The sequence below is a fragment of the Mesocricetus auratus genome, unplaced genomic scaffold, assembly GCF_017639785.1.
Source record: "Mesocricetus auratus isolate SY011 unplaced genomic scaffold, BCM_Maur_2.0 Super-Scaffold_4256, whole genome shotgun sequence".
NCBI classification, from domain to species: domain Eukaryota; kingdom Metazoa; phylum Chordata; class Mammalia; order Rodentia; family Cricetidae; genus Mesocricetus; species Mesocricetus auratus.
In genome coordinates this window covers 89,108,045-89,123,930 of record NW_024429182.1, presented here as the reverse complement: position 1 = coordinate 89,123,930, position 15,886 = coordinate 89,108,045, and the positions used below count along the sequence as shown (strand labels likewise).

Sequence of the window (15,886 nt, the reverse complement as noted above, 5' to 3'; positions counted from 1 at the left end):
TGAGTTTGAGGCAGCCAAAACTGCCCTGCCCCCATGTTGACTTAAAATATAATTAATAAAGGCCTAGAGAGCCACAGAGAATTGAGTCATCTGTCATGGGGGTACTAGGAATTCAACATAGATCCTCTACAAGAGCAACAAGTACCCAGAATCGCTGAGCCACCTTTCAAGCCCCACCCTATTTTAACATTTGGCTTTTTCTGTTTAGTTTTTTTGTTTTTTGAGGCATTGTCTCACGCTGTATTCCAGGCTGTCCTCAAATTGATGACAGTGCTCTTACTTCAGATGCCATATACTTGGATTACAGGCATGAGCCACCACACCTAGTTTGCCTCATACGTTTTTTTGAATGGTAATCCTATTATATATGCCTAGTATTTTATCCTGGTTATTTGCTGTGTATTTCCTATGTTAATCTCCAAATACTTGTTTAGAGGAGTATTGTATTGCTAAATTTCTTTGTTGTTGTTGTTGTTGTTTTTGTTGTTGTTTGTTTGTTTTTTTGTTTGTTTGTTTTTTTGAGACAGAGTTTCTCTGTGTAACGCTGGGTGTTCTAGAACTTGATCTGTAGACCAGGCTGGAGTCAAACTCAAGAGAGATCTGGCTGCCTTTGCCTTTCAGGTGCTGGGGTTAAAGGTGTGCACCACTAGTGCCTGGTGTTAAATTTCTTTTATGATTTTCTTAAAGGTTATGGACTAAAAAGTCATTTCAGAACTCATACTGGAGAAAAGCCATATCGGTGTTCAGAAGATAATTGTACAAAATCTTTCAAAACTTCAGGAGATCTACAGAAGCACATCAGAACCCATACAGGTACCAGTACAAGCAGAGTAGCACATCTAGACCAGGAATCACTGTTTTGACTGTAGCACAGGCTGAGGTTGGATTTGCAATGCTTCTGCATCAGCTTCTCCAGTTCTGGGACTGCAAACTATTGCTGTCAGGGATTCTTAGCCTGCGGGGTGGAGGTGGAGGCTCTGAAAACACTGAAGGGAATCATTACCAGGGCTTTATCTTTTTTGTTTTGTTTTTTGAGACCGTGTTTCTCTGTATTGTTTTGGAGCCTGTCCTGGAGCTTACTCTGTAGACCAGGTTGGCCTCAAACTCACAGGGATCCACCTGCCTCTGCCTCCCAAGTGCTGGGATTAAAGGCGTGCGCCACCAACGCCCGGCCCATGTGCACTTCTTTCCAAGGAGAAGCCCCAGAAACATGGACAGTAGTCCTAGATCACCAATCATCTCAGTTTTCAAAAATTACCTGAACAACAAGCTTATTTTCCTAGGATTACACATTTAATAAGTAGCCAAATTGAGAACAGACCCTAAGGTACAGGATTCCTCTCCTGCTGCTAAAGGAATTATCTGAGGTCAAGTATGGTAGGTAGTCCCAGCGCTTGGAGGCAAAGGCAGGCAGATCTCTGAGTTACAGAACAGTCTGTTCTACAGAGCTAGTTCTGGGACAGCCAGGGCTACTCAGAGAAACCCTGTTTAAAAAAAAAAAGATTCTGTCTCCAATAAATATTATAAATAAATATATATATACACATATATATGTATATGTTCAGCAGATATTTTGATGTGTTCTGTGGGAAGTACTACATTAAAGAAATAGCAAATTGAGGTCAGGCGCTGGTGGCACATGCCTTTAATCCCAGCACTCGGGAGGCAGAGGCAGGCGGGTCTCTGTGAGATCGAGGCTGGGCTGGACCGACAGCCTCCAAAACAATACAGAGATACCCTGACTCGTTAAACCAAAAAAAAAAAAAAAAAAAAAAAATCCCGCTCCAAAAAAAGAAATAGCAGGTTGTTTTCTTTTTATTGCATTTATTAATTATTATGGATGCATACACTACGCTATGTGAATGGAGGCATGAGGACAGCTTACAGAAGTGGGTTCTTACCACCTACCATGTAGTTCCCACAGGTAGAACTCAAGCTGTTAATAGAGTTGGTAACAAGTGCTTTAACCTGCCACCTAATGAGCCATCTCACTGACCCCAGAAATTATTTTTCTTTGTGGTATTATAGAATAAAATAAAAAAATAAACCCTAAGAAATTCTATAGTTCAAACTTAATCCCTTTTTTTAAAAAAATGAAAATTTATTACACTTATTTTGTATGTGTATGCATATGTGTGCCCACATGATGGGAGCTGAGAACAGTTTTCAGTTGATTCTTCTTTTATCCTTTAGGTTCCAGGGATGCAACTCAGGCAGTTTGTTTTGGCAGCAAGCATTTATACACACAGAGCCATCTTGCTAAATCTTAAACTTTATTCCTGAACCTATTTTTCTTTTATCTTTTCTCTGACTTTTGGTCTATGCTTTTCTCAACTCAGTTTTTTTTTTTTTTTTTTTTTTTTTTTTGGTTTTACGAGTCAGGGTATCTCTGTATTGTTTTGGAGGCTATCGGTCCAGCCCGGCCTCGAACTCATAGAGATCTGCCTGCCTCTGCCTCCTGAGTGCTGGGATTAAAGGCGTGCACCATCACCGCCCGGCCTAAGCTCAGTTTTTAGTATGCCCACTTGATTCTAACTTGGAAAGTAACAGTCATTTATGAGTGTTGAATGCTGTTCAGGTTTCTTTATTGATCCAAATTTGGAGTGAAAGATGCATTCTCCAAAGACACAGTGCTTAGAAGGGAAGTTCATGGCAGGCAGGCTGCAGACTAGGGTAAGCCCCTGGCAGAGCCAAGTGATGAGACAGTCCCGTTCTCTGTGTATTTTATTTCTTACGCCGTTTAATTTATTCCCTTTTGTATCTTCAGGAGAAAGGCCCTTTAAGTGTCCTATTGAAGGCTGTGGTCGGTCCTTTACAACATCGAATATCAGAAAAGTGCACATTAGGACACACACAGGAGAAAGACCTTACTACTGCACAGAACCAGGATGTGGGAGGGCATTTGCCAGCGCAACTAATTATAAAAACCATGTGAGGATACACACAGGTAATGATTGCTAATGTCTTGGCCCTGTCTTTCAAGGCTTCCAACTAGTCTTCCTCCCAGTTCACGTGGTGAGAAGAGGTTAAGCAGCTTCAAATTTTCTTTGATGAGCCAACATATGTGGTGGAGCATGCCTTTTATCCCAGCACTGGGAAGGCAGTGCCTCAACGCTTGAATGCTTGCTTACAGGTGTAAGGGTCTGTCCTTGATCCTGGCCCTACACAAATAAAGGAAGAAAGTAGACAGACAGATGAGGGAAAGATTCAGAATGTAAAACTCAGTGCATTTATGTGAAGCTGATCAGGTGAGTTAGCATAGCCAACAATAGGAGCTCAAAATTTTGTGAGGGAGGAGGAATGCTGGTGCTCACCCATAATCCCAGCACTTGACAGGTGGAGTGAACAGGATCAGAAGTTCAGGGTCATCTTTGGCTATACAATGAGCATGATGCTAGCCTAAGATACATGGACACTTATAAAGGATCCCCCCAAAAAATAGTTTGCAGTCAAGTCTGTTCCCATTTTCTTGGTGGGGGGTACTTGAGACAGGGTTTCTCTGTGTGGCTTTGGAGGCTGTCCTGGAACTCACTCTGTAGACCAGACTGGCTTCAAACTCACAGAGATTTGGCTGCCTCTGCCTCCCAAGTCTGGGATTTGGTTCTGGCTCTGCTGTTTATTTTTAGAAGTTCCACTTTCCAGTTGTAGATTAATTATGTCTATCTATGTGTGTCATCTTCTTTCCTTAGGAGAAAAGCCATATGTCTGTACAGTTCCTGGTTGTGACAAAAGGTTTACAGAATATTCCAGTTTGTATAAACACCATGTGGTTCATACTCACTCTAAACCATACAACTGTAACCACTGTGGGAAGACATACAAACAGATCTCCACACTGGCTATGCACAAGCGGACGGCTCATAACGACACAGAGCCCATTGAGGAGGAGCAGGAAGCCTTCTTCGAGCCTCCCCCAGGTGAGAGCTTTGACAATTATGTCTGCTTTGAGTTTGAGAATCAGTTATGATCATGAACATATGGTCCATGCTCTTTTCTTAAATCCTTCCGTTTCATTTGCATACTCACACAAACCTGATTTACAGCTGGCAAGTGCTGTAGAAGGATACAGATGCTCTGGGTTGTGGAAGAGGGGACTTAGAATCTGTGAGGGCTGAGAAAGCTTCCTGAAGAAATGTTCTTGGAAAGATTATGAGGGTGGAAAGGGATTAAGGAGGCGAAGCAGTAAGGCTTGGGGGAAGGAAGAGATCAGATCAAAGGCTTGGGGATTTACAGATAGATGGAGGGCTGGACAAATGGAAAAGGTTAAGTGCTTGGTAAGAGGAAAGCGAATTGGAGCCTTTGGAGGAAGCCTGGCCAATGTGGCAGTTCTGCCTGGGAAAAGCAGGGACTTCTTTTCTCATCTTCAACACCTGAGTGAAATGTTCAGAAACATTTACATTAAAAATGTTGTTGAAATCTGGGCGAGTGGTGGCTACGCCTTTAATCCTAACACTGGAGATAGAGGCAGATAGATGTCTGTGAGTTCGAGGCCAGCCTGATCTACAGAATGAGCTCCAGGACAGTCAGGGCTACACAGAGAAACCCTGTTTCAAAACAAACAAACAACCCAGCTATGATTGCTTTTCTTAAAAAAACAGAATTATGCTCTGTTCTCACAGGATCCCCTGGGTTTGTAACACTTGGAATAATGGTATATAAACAAATGGAAAGAAAAGGCGTAAAGTGATATGTAAGAGCATTACACCTCAGTGACTGTTGCTATCTGAACACTAGATTTGTACACTAAAATCCTTTATATGCTAGTATTCTTAGATTAGTACTTAGAGTATTGAGTTTCTCTTTGAAGAAGGACTTTTTTTTGTGCTCCATGGAAGCTGTTAAATGTTGAGAGAAGAGAGAGATCAGTAATCTTTCTGGTTGCTCAGTCTAGCAGTGCTGGATGTTGAACTCATCATTCACTTTCTGATCCTATTTTTGAGGGTTTTGGGGGGGGGGACAGTTGCTGAGACAGGCAACTGCCTCAGCCCAGATAACGTGCCATTGCATAGTATTTACACAGTGATGTCATTGTGTACCAATAGCTTGCTGTCAATCACGTGTGGGAAAGACTGAGTAAATTAATAGATTGTGTGTACAAGCCATTCTGGTTTTGTGGTTAATGTTTATAGAGACTCTTTTATTACCTTCATGAATCTTAATGACTTCAGGAACTTGGTACAGACTTGCCCCTCCCAGTAGGGCATGTCTGTGTTTGTGTGTAATTCCTCCCTTCATGTCCCCAGTATGTATGTGCACAGTAGCACATAATCATTCCATCTGAGAGTAAAGGAGAGCTCTTATGAAATCAGGGCACCCAAAGTGGATGGATAGGGTTCGATTGGACTTACTTGGCTTAGCATAAGTGAATTTAGAAGAATTAATAAGAGGTCCTGAAAAAAAAAAAAAGAGGTCCTGAAAACTATATCCATGATTTAGAATATAAAAATCTGCTTTTGTTTTCTTTTTGTTTGTTTTTTGAGACAAGGTTTTGTACAATCCAGATTGGCCTTGAACCAAGGTTGAACTACCTCCACTTCCTAAATGCTAGAATGACAGGCATGCACTACCATGCCCAGCTCTCAAGTCCGCTTTCTTTTCATATTTAAAATCTCTAATGTTGCGCAAATAGATTGGTTAGTTGATCAAATAAGTTCTCATTTGTTTTAAACAGGTCAAGGTGATGATGTTCTTAAAGGGTCCCAGATCACATATGTTACAGGTGTAGAAGGAGAGGACATTGTATCTACACAAGTAGCCACAGTGACCCAGTCTGGGTTGAGTCAGCAAGTTACACTTATATCCCAGGATGGGACTCAACATGTAAGTATCTGTTAAAAAGCCGAGGAAGTTAAATATTTCTTTGCACCTGGGATTGAAAGATGGGCTGAGCCCCCATGGAGGAAACCCTTGAGTAGCAAATCATGAAGTTTGGGCTTTGGCATGTAGACCAGTGGTTTTCAACCTTTTTAATGCTGCAACCTTTAATACAGCTCCTCATGTTGTAGTTACCCCCAACCACAACAGTTATTTTCATTGTTACTTCATATCTGTAACTTTCCACTATTTTGAATCATAGCAAATATCTGTGTTTTCCAGTGGTCTTGGGCAACCCCTGTGAAAGGGTTGTTTAACTGCCCCAGGACTAGTGACCCACAGAATGGAAACATTGCTCTAGGCAGTGATAGATCTCCCAGAGTTTTCCATAGTCTGCTGAGAAAGATAGTATGAAGTAATAATAGTAGAGGATATTTGTATCCATAGGATCCAAATAGTGTTGGCTGCTGTGGTTCAAAGGTGAAGGAACAAAGATCATAACCACAAGGAGACTGTGAGCTTCAATACATCTGAGCTGGAGAACTGGCTCAACAGTTAGGGGCACTGGCTTTTCTTCCAGGGGTCCTAAATTCAGTTCCCAGAACTGACACAGTGGCTTACAACTGCCTGTAATGGAGTCTGATGCCATCTGCTGGTGTACAGACAAAAACTCAAATATATAAGTACACAAATGCAGCCCTGGCTGGCTTAGAACTCTGTGTAGACCAGGACTTGAATTTACAGAAATTCTCCTGCCTCACCCCCTAAGGTCTGAGGTTACAGTTGTGTGTCACCATACCCACTTTCTTTGTTTTGATAACCTTTGTTTTTAAAACAGGGTTTCATTTAGCTCAGGTTGGCCTGGAATTGTCTATGTAGCTAAGGCTGACTTTGATCTCCCAATCCTCCTGCTTCCATCTTTCAAGTGCTGAGATTACAGTTATGTTCCACCACTCCTGTCCTGGTCTTATAACTGTTAACATGCTGATACTGGCTAGGAGGCAGAGCACTCAGGATTGAGAAATACCAAAGCATTCATGCCATAGCCCCTAGCTTTGTCATGTGGTTCCACAGCAGAGTCTGTATTTGCTTAACCTAGTATTTGTTCATCCTCTGTCCAGACACTTTTTTTTATATTTTATTTATTTATTGTGTATACAGTCTTCTGCCTGCATGCCAGCAAAGGGCACCAGATTTCATTCAAGGTGGATGTGAGCCGTGAGCCACCATGTGGTTGCTGGGAATTGAACTCAGGACCTCTGGAAAACCAGTTAGTGCTCTTAACTGCTGAGCCATCTCTCCAGCCCCAGACACTTTTTCTAAATCAGATAATTAATTGCATACAGAATCTGTCTGATGTTGTTTGATCTAGCTTTCCTCTTTTCTGGAGCAATTTCTTCTGCAGCAACTCCAAACAACCTCTAATGAGATTTAATGACCTAATAGTTTCTCTTTGGAGCAGCCAGTAGCAGTGTTGAGTATCTCTAGAGTTTATAGAGAACCCACCTCTGTACCATTCATTCATGGCTCTCTTAGACCCTACAGAGTAAGGCTAATTCTCCCAAAACTTTCATCCTCATCTCAATGTTGTGTTCTCTCTAAACTTAGTCTCTCCATTTCTTTCATGAATTTTTTTTTTTTTTTTTTTTTTTTTTGGTTTTTCGAGACAGGGTTTCTCTGTGGCTTTGGAGGCTGTCCTGGAACTCGCTCTGTAGACCAGGTTGGCCTCGAACTCACAGAGATCCGCCTGCCTCTGCCTCCCGAGTGCTGGGATTAAAGGCGTGCGCCACCAACGCCCGGCTTCTTTCATGAATTTTATTTCATTTTTTTAGCCATTTAGATAGTTTTTGACTTTCCATTCCTTGAAGACTTTTTTTAAAGATAGTTTGGCTAGTGCAAAAGGGTGGTATCACAGTCTAGAAGGAGGAACATTTCTAATATAGCCACGTGATAATTTCTCATGATCAGGGGTATATACTTGGAGGGTATATGAACTACTTTGGCAGCCTGAGAGACAGAATAAATGATTGGTCCTCAGAAATCCGAGACCTTCTATGAGAAGGTCATTCAGTGGGAATTTAAGGATTTTCATGAGTTTGCCAGGCATAGCCATCAGAAGGTGACAAAGTGTGACCCTTCTGGGGGCGGCAGATGGTTAGTAGTGGCTGAGGTGTCAGATGCAGATTTGATGTGATAAAAGGTGGGGTTTTGGAGGTTTGTAAAGAAGTTGAAAGGTGCAACTGGGGCTGGAGAGATGGTTCAGAGGTTAAGAGCACTGACTGCTCTTCCAGAGGTCCTGAGTTCAATTCCTAGCAACCACATGGTGGCTCACAACCATCTGTAATGAGATCTAGTGCCCTCTTCTGGCCTGTGGACATACATGCAGACAGAATACTGTATATATAATAAATAAATAAATCTTTAAAAAAAAGAAAGAAAGAAAGAAAGGTGCAAATGGAGAGATGGCTCAGCGGTTAAGAGCTCTGAATGCTCTTCCAGAGGACCCAGGGTTCAATTCCCAGCACCCACATGGCAGCTCACAACTGTCTGTACTCCAGGTTTTTTGTTTTGTTTTGTTTTTTTAAGATTTATTTGTTTTATTTACAGTGTTCTGCCTGCATGTATACTTGCAGGCCAGAAGAGGGCACCAGATCTCATTACGGATGGCTATGAGCCACCATGTGGTTGCTAGGAATTGAACTCAGGATCTCTGAAAGAGCAGCCAGTGTGCATAACCTCTGAGTCATCTCTCCAGCCCTGCAGCACTCTCTTACAGATGTACATGCAGACAAAATACTGCAAATGAAATAATAAACAAACAAACAAACAAAAAGAAGTTGAAAGGAAGTCTAGATGGTAGGGAACAGAGGTTGGAGAAGGATGCAAGGTGTTGAGGTAGAGATGGAAAGAGTTAGGCCCAATACCTGTATAGATAATAGATTATGGCAGAAGTAAGGGTCTAAGCTGGGTATAGTGGCTCACAACTGTAACCACAGTAAGCAGGAAGCTGAGGCAGGAGGATTACTGCAGTGTTCCTTTCCATAGTGGGTTAGAACAAGACCTGTTTGGGGGAGGGGAGACGTTGACTTGTTTGATGAGTTAAAGAGTATATTACACTGTAAAAAGTTTGTTTGCGCCCACAAAGTAAACTTATACGAGGATTAGGCTCTGTCCTTAGTTAAGATTGGCAAATGTAACTAGAAATATTGACTGATTTGTAAAATGCACTGTGTATGCAGGTCAACATATCTCAAGCTGACATGCAGGCCATTGGCAACACCATCACCATGGTAACACAGGATGGCACACCCATCACGGTCCCCACTCATGATGCAGTCATCTCCTCAGCAGGAGCACACTCTGTTGCTATGGTCACCGCTGAGGGCACAGAAGGACAGCAGGTAACTACTTTTGTTCACTCTTAGTCAATACATACATCACTGTCAACTTCCATAGAAGCTGTGTTGTACTTTCCTACGTAGGTGTGTGCACTTCAGGCTGACTCCTAGTTTTTTTGTTTGTTTGTTTGTTTGTTTTTTGACTTTTCTAGATAGGGTTTCTCTGTGTCTTTGGAGTTTATCCTGGCACTTGCTCTGTAGACCAGGCTGGCCTCCAACTCATAGAGATCTTCCTACCTTTACTTCCCAAGTGCTGGGATTAAAGGCGAGTGCCAGGAATGGCCAGCCTGACTCCCAGTTTTATAACTTCTTTAGCCAGTTAGTCCTCAGTGCTATTTTTTTCTCTATCTGTAAAATAGGAGTGATAGTTACATCATCACCATAAAGTTCATGGTAGGATGAAAGAAATGAGGGATTAGCGAGACACCTCAGGGTTAAGAAAGAAAGAACTCGGGCTGGAGAGATGGCTCAGAGGTTAAGAGCACTGACTGCTCTTCCAGAGGTCCTGAGTTCAATTCCCAGCAACCACATGGTGGCTCACAACCATCTATAATGAGATCTGGTACCCTGTCTGACCTGCAGGCATATATGCAAGGAGAATGCTGTATACATAATAAATAAATCTTTAAAAAAAAAAAAAAAGAAAGAACTCTTGCTGTTCTTCCAGCACCCATGTTAGGCTCCTTTTATTTCTTTTCTTTTCTTTTTTTTCTTTTTTTCAGACAAGCTTTGTCTGTGTAGCCCTGGCTGTCCTAGAACCAGCTTTGTAAACCAGGCTGGTCTCTGCTTCCAGAATGCTGGGATTGAGGGCATGTCCACCATGCGCAGCCATATCTTACAACTGCCTGTAACAGCTGACATCCAAGGGTACCCACACACACATAGCATATACTTCCATAGTCATAAACACATTAAAATTAAATTTTAGAAACACAACTATGTGGTACACACCTTTAATCCCAATACTTGGGAGATAGAGGCAGATGGAGCTCTGTGAGATTGAGGCCAGCCTGGTCTACAGAGCAAATTCTAGGACAGGCTCTGAAGCTACACAGAAAAACCCTATCTCGATAAACCAAAAAAAAAAAAAAAAAAAAAAAAAACCAGGAAGGAAAGAAATACAAGTAGGCATACATACAGGTGCATGCCTTTAGTCTTAGTACTTGGGAGCCAGAAGCAAGCAGATCTTTTGAGTTTGAGTCTAGCCTAGTGTACAGAGCAATTTCCAGGCCAACCAGGGATACTTAGTAAGATCTTGTCTCAAAAACTAACAAGCAAGCAAATAAACAAACAAAACCACCACCAGAACAAAGCTAGAGAGATGGCTCAATGGTTAAGAGCATAGCTGCTCTTCGAGGACCTGTTTCAAGTCCCAGCACCCACATGGCAGCTCCTAAGCTTCTGTAACTCCAGTCCCAGGGATCGTGTGGCCTCTTCCAGCACCTGGCTCACAAGTAGTACACAGATATACATGCCAGCCAAACACCCATTGCATATAAATCAATTTTAATCTGTAACTGTAGCAAGAGGCAAAGATCCACAAGTCTAAGGTGGGGAATGTATCTAAGGAGGTATTGCTGTTTGTCAGTTGTCACCAGACCTTCCAGGTTCCCAGTTAAGTGGAGAAAATAGTCCAGTCCACTCTGCGGTGTGAGCTAGTCAACATTTATGACTTCTTCAGCATCCATTTAGGGTAGCAGAACCTCATCTCCCAAGCTAGTGAAGTCAGACATGGCAGATCCATTTCTCCAGTACCCTTTACCTGTTTTGCCATCAACTTACTTCATGATCATAGGTAAAGCCCATCTGAGGAGAAGCCTTAACTTCCTCAAATGAAAGAGTCCAACCGAGCCGGGTGTTGGTGGCGCACGCCTTTAATCCCAGCACTCGGGAGGCAGAGGCAGCCGGAGCTCTGTGAGTTCGAGGCCAGCCTGGTCCACAAGAGCTACTTCCAGGACAGCCTCCAAAGCCACAGAGAAACCCTGACTCAAAAAACCAAAAAAACAAAAAAAAAAAAGAGTCCAGCCTAGACAATACATAAGGTTTGTTTCAGCAGTAAGTGCCTACTCATCTCTGATCCCTCACAAAGTAGACCTTAACCTGTTTGAGTCATAGATACAATTTTTCATGTGTGTTTTATTCATTTTGTTTCACTTAAGGTTGCAATTGTGGCTCAAGACCTGGCAGCATTCCACACAGCCTCTTCGGAAATGGGACACCAACAACATAGCCATCATTTAGTAACTACAGAAACCAGACCTCTGACCTTAGTGGCAACATCCAATGGCACCCAGATTGCAGTTCAGGTGAGTACAGGTTAAGTAGACAGTAATACATAGTTCTCAACCTGGCATTCTTTTTTTTTTTTTTTTGGTTTTTCGAGACAGGGTTTCTCTGTATTGTTTTAGAGGCTATCAGTCCAGCCCAGCCTCGAACTCACAGAAATCCGCCTGCCTCTGCCTCCCGAGTGCTGGGATTAAAGGCGTGCGCCACCACCGCCCGGCTTCAACCTGGCATTCTTATGTGTAACTTCTGTGTTTATGCCATGCACATCTGGGTGTCTAACTTGAAGACAATTAATATAATGGAAGTGATCTCAAAATGACCAGAAGCCAGGCAATGGTGGCATGTGCCTTTAATCCCAGCACCCAGGAGGCACAGGCAAGCATATCTGTGTGAGCTCAAGACCAGCCTGGTTTATACAGTGAGTTCCAGGACAGCCAGAGCTATGTAGAGAGGCCCTTTCTTAAAACCCCTCCCCACCCAAAAACAGACCAAGGCTGGGGGTATGGCTCAGTTGGTAGAATCCTTGTTTGGCATGCTTGAAACCCTGGAGTCTATCCCTAAGACCACATAACCAGGCCTAGTAGCTCAGGCCTATAATCTGAGCACTCAAAAAGTGGAGGCAGGAAGATCAGAAGTTGAATGAAGGTCATTGGCCTAAGTTATATGAGGCCTTAATCAAACATAAACTAGCAGTGTTCTTTACTGCCTTTGCTTTGCATATTCCTGGGGAACTTACAGCAAGAGAAAAATTGTCAGGTGTGTGTCCTTGTGTGTACCCAAGCAGCCATCTTCACTGTCAAGATGCAGTCTAAGGAGGCAGGTTTTATAAAGCACATGGGAGCTACTCCTTGGAAGTGAACCTGCTGTGAATGGACCCTCAGTGATTCCTCCAAGAGTGCCCATGTAGCCCCAGAGTGAGGCGTGTCAGTCAGAAGACGTGGACAAGTCCCTGTTCCCGCAGAGAGTATAAACCTACATGCAGGTGCAGATAGCTTCTGTATGGGGGAGTGGTTTCTCCTCTGTTTACTTGATAAACAGGAAAATGCCAGCCATTGGTTAGTTTTCTTTAGTTCATGGATGCAGAAGCTAACTCCTGAGGAAATGCTCATTGGCTGTGGTAACTTAGCATTTGAAGAACTTAAAATTATCTCCATTGTTCTCATATGTAGAAGTTTTGATTTTATACTGTGACAAATTAACAAATATTTTAGAAATCCCAACCATCAGAATTAGAGAAATTGTACTTCTTCCACTAAACAAAACCCCAGATTAGGGCTTTGGATTCTTAATGTGTGTCCTCTGGTTTCAGCTTGGAGAGCAGCCATCTCTGGAAGAAGCTATCAGGATAGCATCTAGGATCCAACAAGGAGAAACACCAGGGTTGGATGATTAATGCTCAGAACCACAGAGCAATAAAACAGGAGGAAGGAGCCTTTCATCTTCTGACTGCAGAAATCCCTGAGGCCCTGCCCTGCAGAGCAGAAGTTCCATTCCTGAAGCACTGTACACGTTTTTATGCAAGAGTGGAGAACACTTTCTTCTTGACACTTTTGTGTGCATAGCCCCTGGAATAAATTCCCAAAGTGATTCATTGTGTACAAGGAAGTATGAAATTAGGGCACTACAGCAATTCTTCATGCTACTCTATCACACAGCCGACTTCTGGAATCCACCCACAGGACTATCCCAGTCTATACAGAGTCAAGATGAGATTTTAACTTACTGTGAAAAACAAAGTAAAGGCTGTCTCTAACGTGCCGACGGCTCTCCATGTCAAACAGTCATAACTTCAAAGCCATCACAGAAAATAAAGGATGCAAGCCTTCAGGTGTCCCTCAAGTTAAGTGTCTGGAGTTTTTGTCCCACTACACACCCATTGTTATTTGTATTTCAAGGATTGAAGACCTCATTTGTAGTGTCCCATCCCTGTTATATAACATGTCTTCAAACTAAAATGCCTACTATTTTAGCATTACATTGGATTGTGTATAAAATTTGAAAGTTTGGTTATTTTAAAGTAAAACACTAAATTCAGTGTTTGCAGCCTGGTGAGGCATGGTAGCCTGTGCCTGTAATCCCTGTGTTGAGGAAGCTGAGGGAGAGGGAGTACCATAACTGAGACTGGCCTTCACTGTGTAGTGAATTCCAGGTCATTCCTGACTACAGAGTAAATACTTCCTCAAAAAACAAAAGAATATCCAGTGTTTGGGTTGTTAAAAATTCTACTCAACCTTCTGATTTTTTGCTACTGTTTTTTTATGATAATCAACTATGAGAATTTCCCAGAGGTCCAGTTTAGGCTTATAGTCCTATGGTTGGAAATGGATTTACTCTAAAATCTGGGTTAGTGAGTTGTGTAAATTATTTATTTTTGCTCTTAAGCTTTTGTTTTAAAGCTTATTTACCTTAAAGTTTATTATTAATTTTGAATACAGCCGTTTTTAAAACAATATTTTTTGTTTGTTTCATTAAATTGGTCTGGTGTTGGGGAGCGTTGCACAAGGATCTACACTGTAACAGCATAACCCTATAGACAGGCCAAGAGCATGTCCTGGATAGGTAAAGAAAATACACTTCTCTATATATTACTGTGTACTCAACAGTCTTGGGAAAACTTATGATTTATGTCTCCAACTTACCTAGGCCTGGCAATTCTAAAAGGTAGGGCAGGCCAAGATTGGATAGCCCTGGCTTTCTACCTCCGTGTCCAGTATGGGTTTTATACTATACCTCAGTAGTCTGGAATGTTAAGTCACTATAGCAGGGAATATCAAGATGATTTTGGTTTGATACCTTCTGCTTGCTTAATAGCAAGAATTGAAAGCCCTATTTTTTAAAGATTTATTTTGAGGGGCTGAAAAGATTGCTCAGCAATTGAGAGCACTGGCTGCTTTTCCAGAGGACTTGGGTTTAATTCCCAGCACCCACATGGCAGCTCACAACTATAAGTTCCAGGACTTTTGACACCCTCACACAGACATATATATAGGCAAAACAACAATAAGTAAATGTTTAAAGAGTGTTTATTTTAGCTGGGCGTTGGTGGTGCACGCCCTTAATCTCAGCACTCGGGAAGCCGAGGCAGGTGGATCTCTGTGAGTTCGAGACCAGCCTGGTCTACAGAGTGAGTTCCAGGACAGCCTCCAAAGCCACAGAGAAACCCTGTCTCGAAAAAATAAAAATAAGAGTGTTCATTTTATGTGTATGGGTATTGTGTTTACATGGTTGTTTATGTGCCATATTGTGCAGTACCCATGGAGATCCTAAGAGGGCATCAGGTCCCTTGGGAACTGGAGTTACAGACAGTTGTGAACTGACATGTGGGTGCTGGGAGCTGAACTCAGATCCTCTGCAAGAGTGGCTGGTGCTCTTAACAGAGAAACCATCTCTCCAGCCTCTTGGTTTTACTGTTTGTTCTGGTGTGTGTGTGTGTGTGTGTGTGTGTGTGTGTGTGTGTGTGTGTGTGTGTGTGTGTGTGTGTGTGATTTTGAGACAGGGTCTAATCTATAGCTCTGCCTAACATGGAACTGGAATTACAGGCAAGATCCACCACACCATTGTCTAATGTCCAGAGTTTAGCAGTGGACCCTTTGGGGCTTCAAAAAGAGAAGGCCAAAGGGTGTTCTTCAGCCGCCAACTTGGGGTGTCAGAGCCCTGCCATGTCCTCTTTTTTGTGTCAAGCAGTATAACACAAAGGGAAATGCTCTGTTTCAGTTGACACAAATGTTTCCTTTGATCAGAGTCGGAGCTCCAGGGTCATGACTAGTCATTTAGAGAAGCCCTTCAGGGCTGATTGATTACCTAGCTCGTGAGACCCTAGGTACGTGCCAGTGTGCAAGTCATCCAGGCCCTGCCTTCATTCATGATAATGATGTGTACACATCATAGAGCACCCATCTGAAGCAGGGTGGGCAGACCTGAGAATATGGCAGGTCTCAGAGTGGCCCAGGTGGGCTTACTCTTTCAGCATGAACACCTCAACTACACTCAGACTCTCGAGTGCTTCACTCCAACCCAGGCCCGTGCCAGGGGACTGAGCAGCACTTCTTAGCTAAACAGTTCTAATAAGCCCTATTATTTACAGCTGAAAAGCCTTCCCACTGGCACCCAGAGAAAATGGGACATAGGGTGTTGTTCTTTGTCCCTAATGCATCTAGTGTCTAGCAAAGTAGCTTGCTACCTCAAAGTATACTAGAACTGCTGTGATCTCAGCAAAAGCAGTGGAAAGGAGTCCTCCCAAAAATAAATCCTCCAAAGGCACTTGAAAACAAGCCCAACAAACAGCAGGTTGAATATCAGTCTGTGTGATAAGATCCCGGTGGGGAAACAGCCAGCTCTACCCCGAAGTGACTTGAGGCCCCAACCAAACCTGTTGCAAGCCCAGGAAG

At 42.7% G+C, this 15,886-nt stretch overlaps 1 protein-coding gene across 3 annotated transcripts in view; it reads left to right on the top strand.

The window, feature by feature from the left end:
- Znf143 (zinc finger protein 143) overlaps nt 1–13,948 on the top strand; it is a 35,807-nt gene extending 21,859 nt beyond the window's left edge. For all 3 annotated transcript variants that reach the window (XM_040756429.1, XM_040756415.1, XM_040756422.1), the window contains exons 10-16: nt 688–813; nt 2,768–2,947; nt 3,690–3,917; nt 5,672–5,820; nt 9,054–9,215; nt 11,372–11,518; nt 12,808–13,948. In XM_040756429.1, the coding sequence (XP_040612363.1) occupies nt 688–813; nt 2,768–2,947; nt 3,690–3,917; nt 5,672–5,820; nt 9,054–9,215; nt 11,372–11,518; nt 12,808–12,891 (1,076 nt within the window). In that variant the 3' untranslated portion in view covers nt 12,892–13,948. The remainder of the gene's footprint in view (nt 1–687; nt 814–2,767; nt 2,948–3,689; nt 3,918–5,671; nt 5,821–9,053; nt 9,216–11,371; nt 11,519–12,807) is intronic.
- Nucleotides 13,949–15,886: the final 1,938 nt, after the last annotated feature.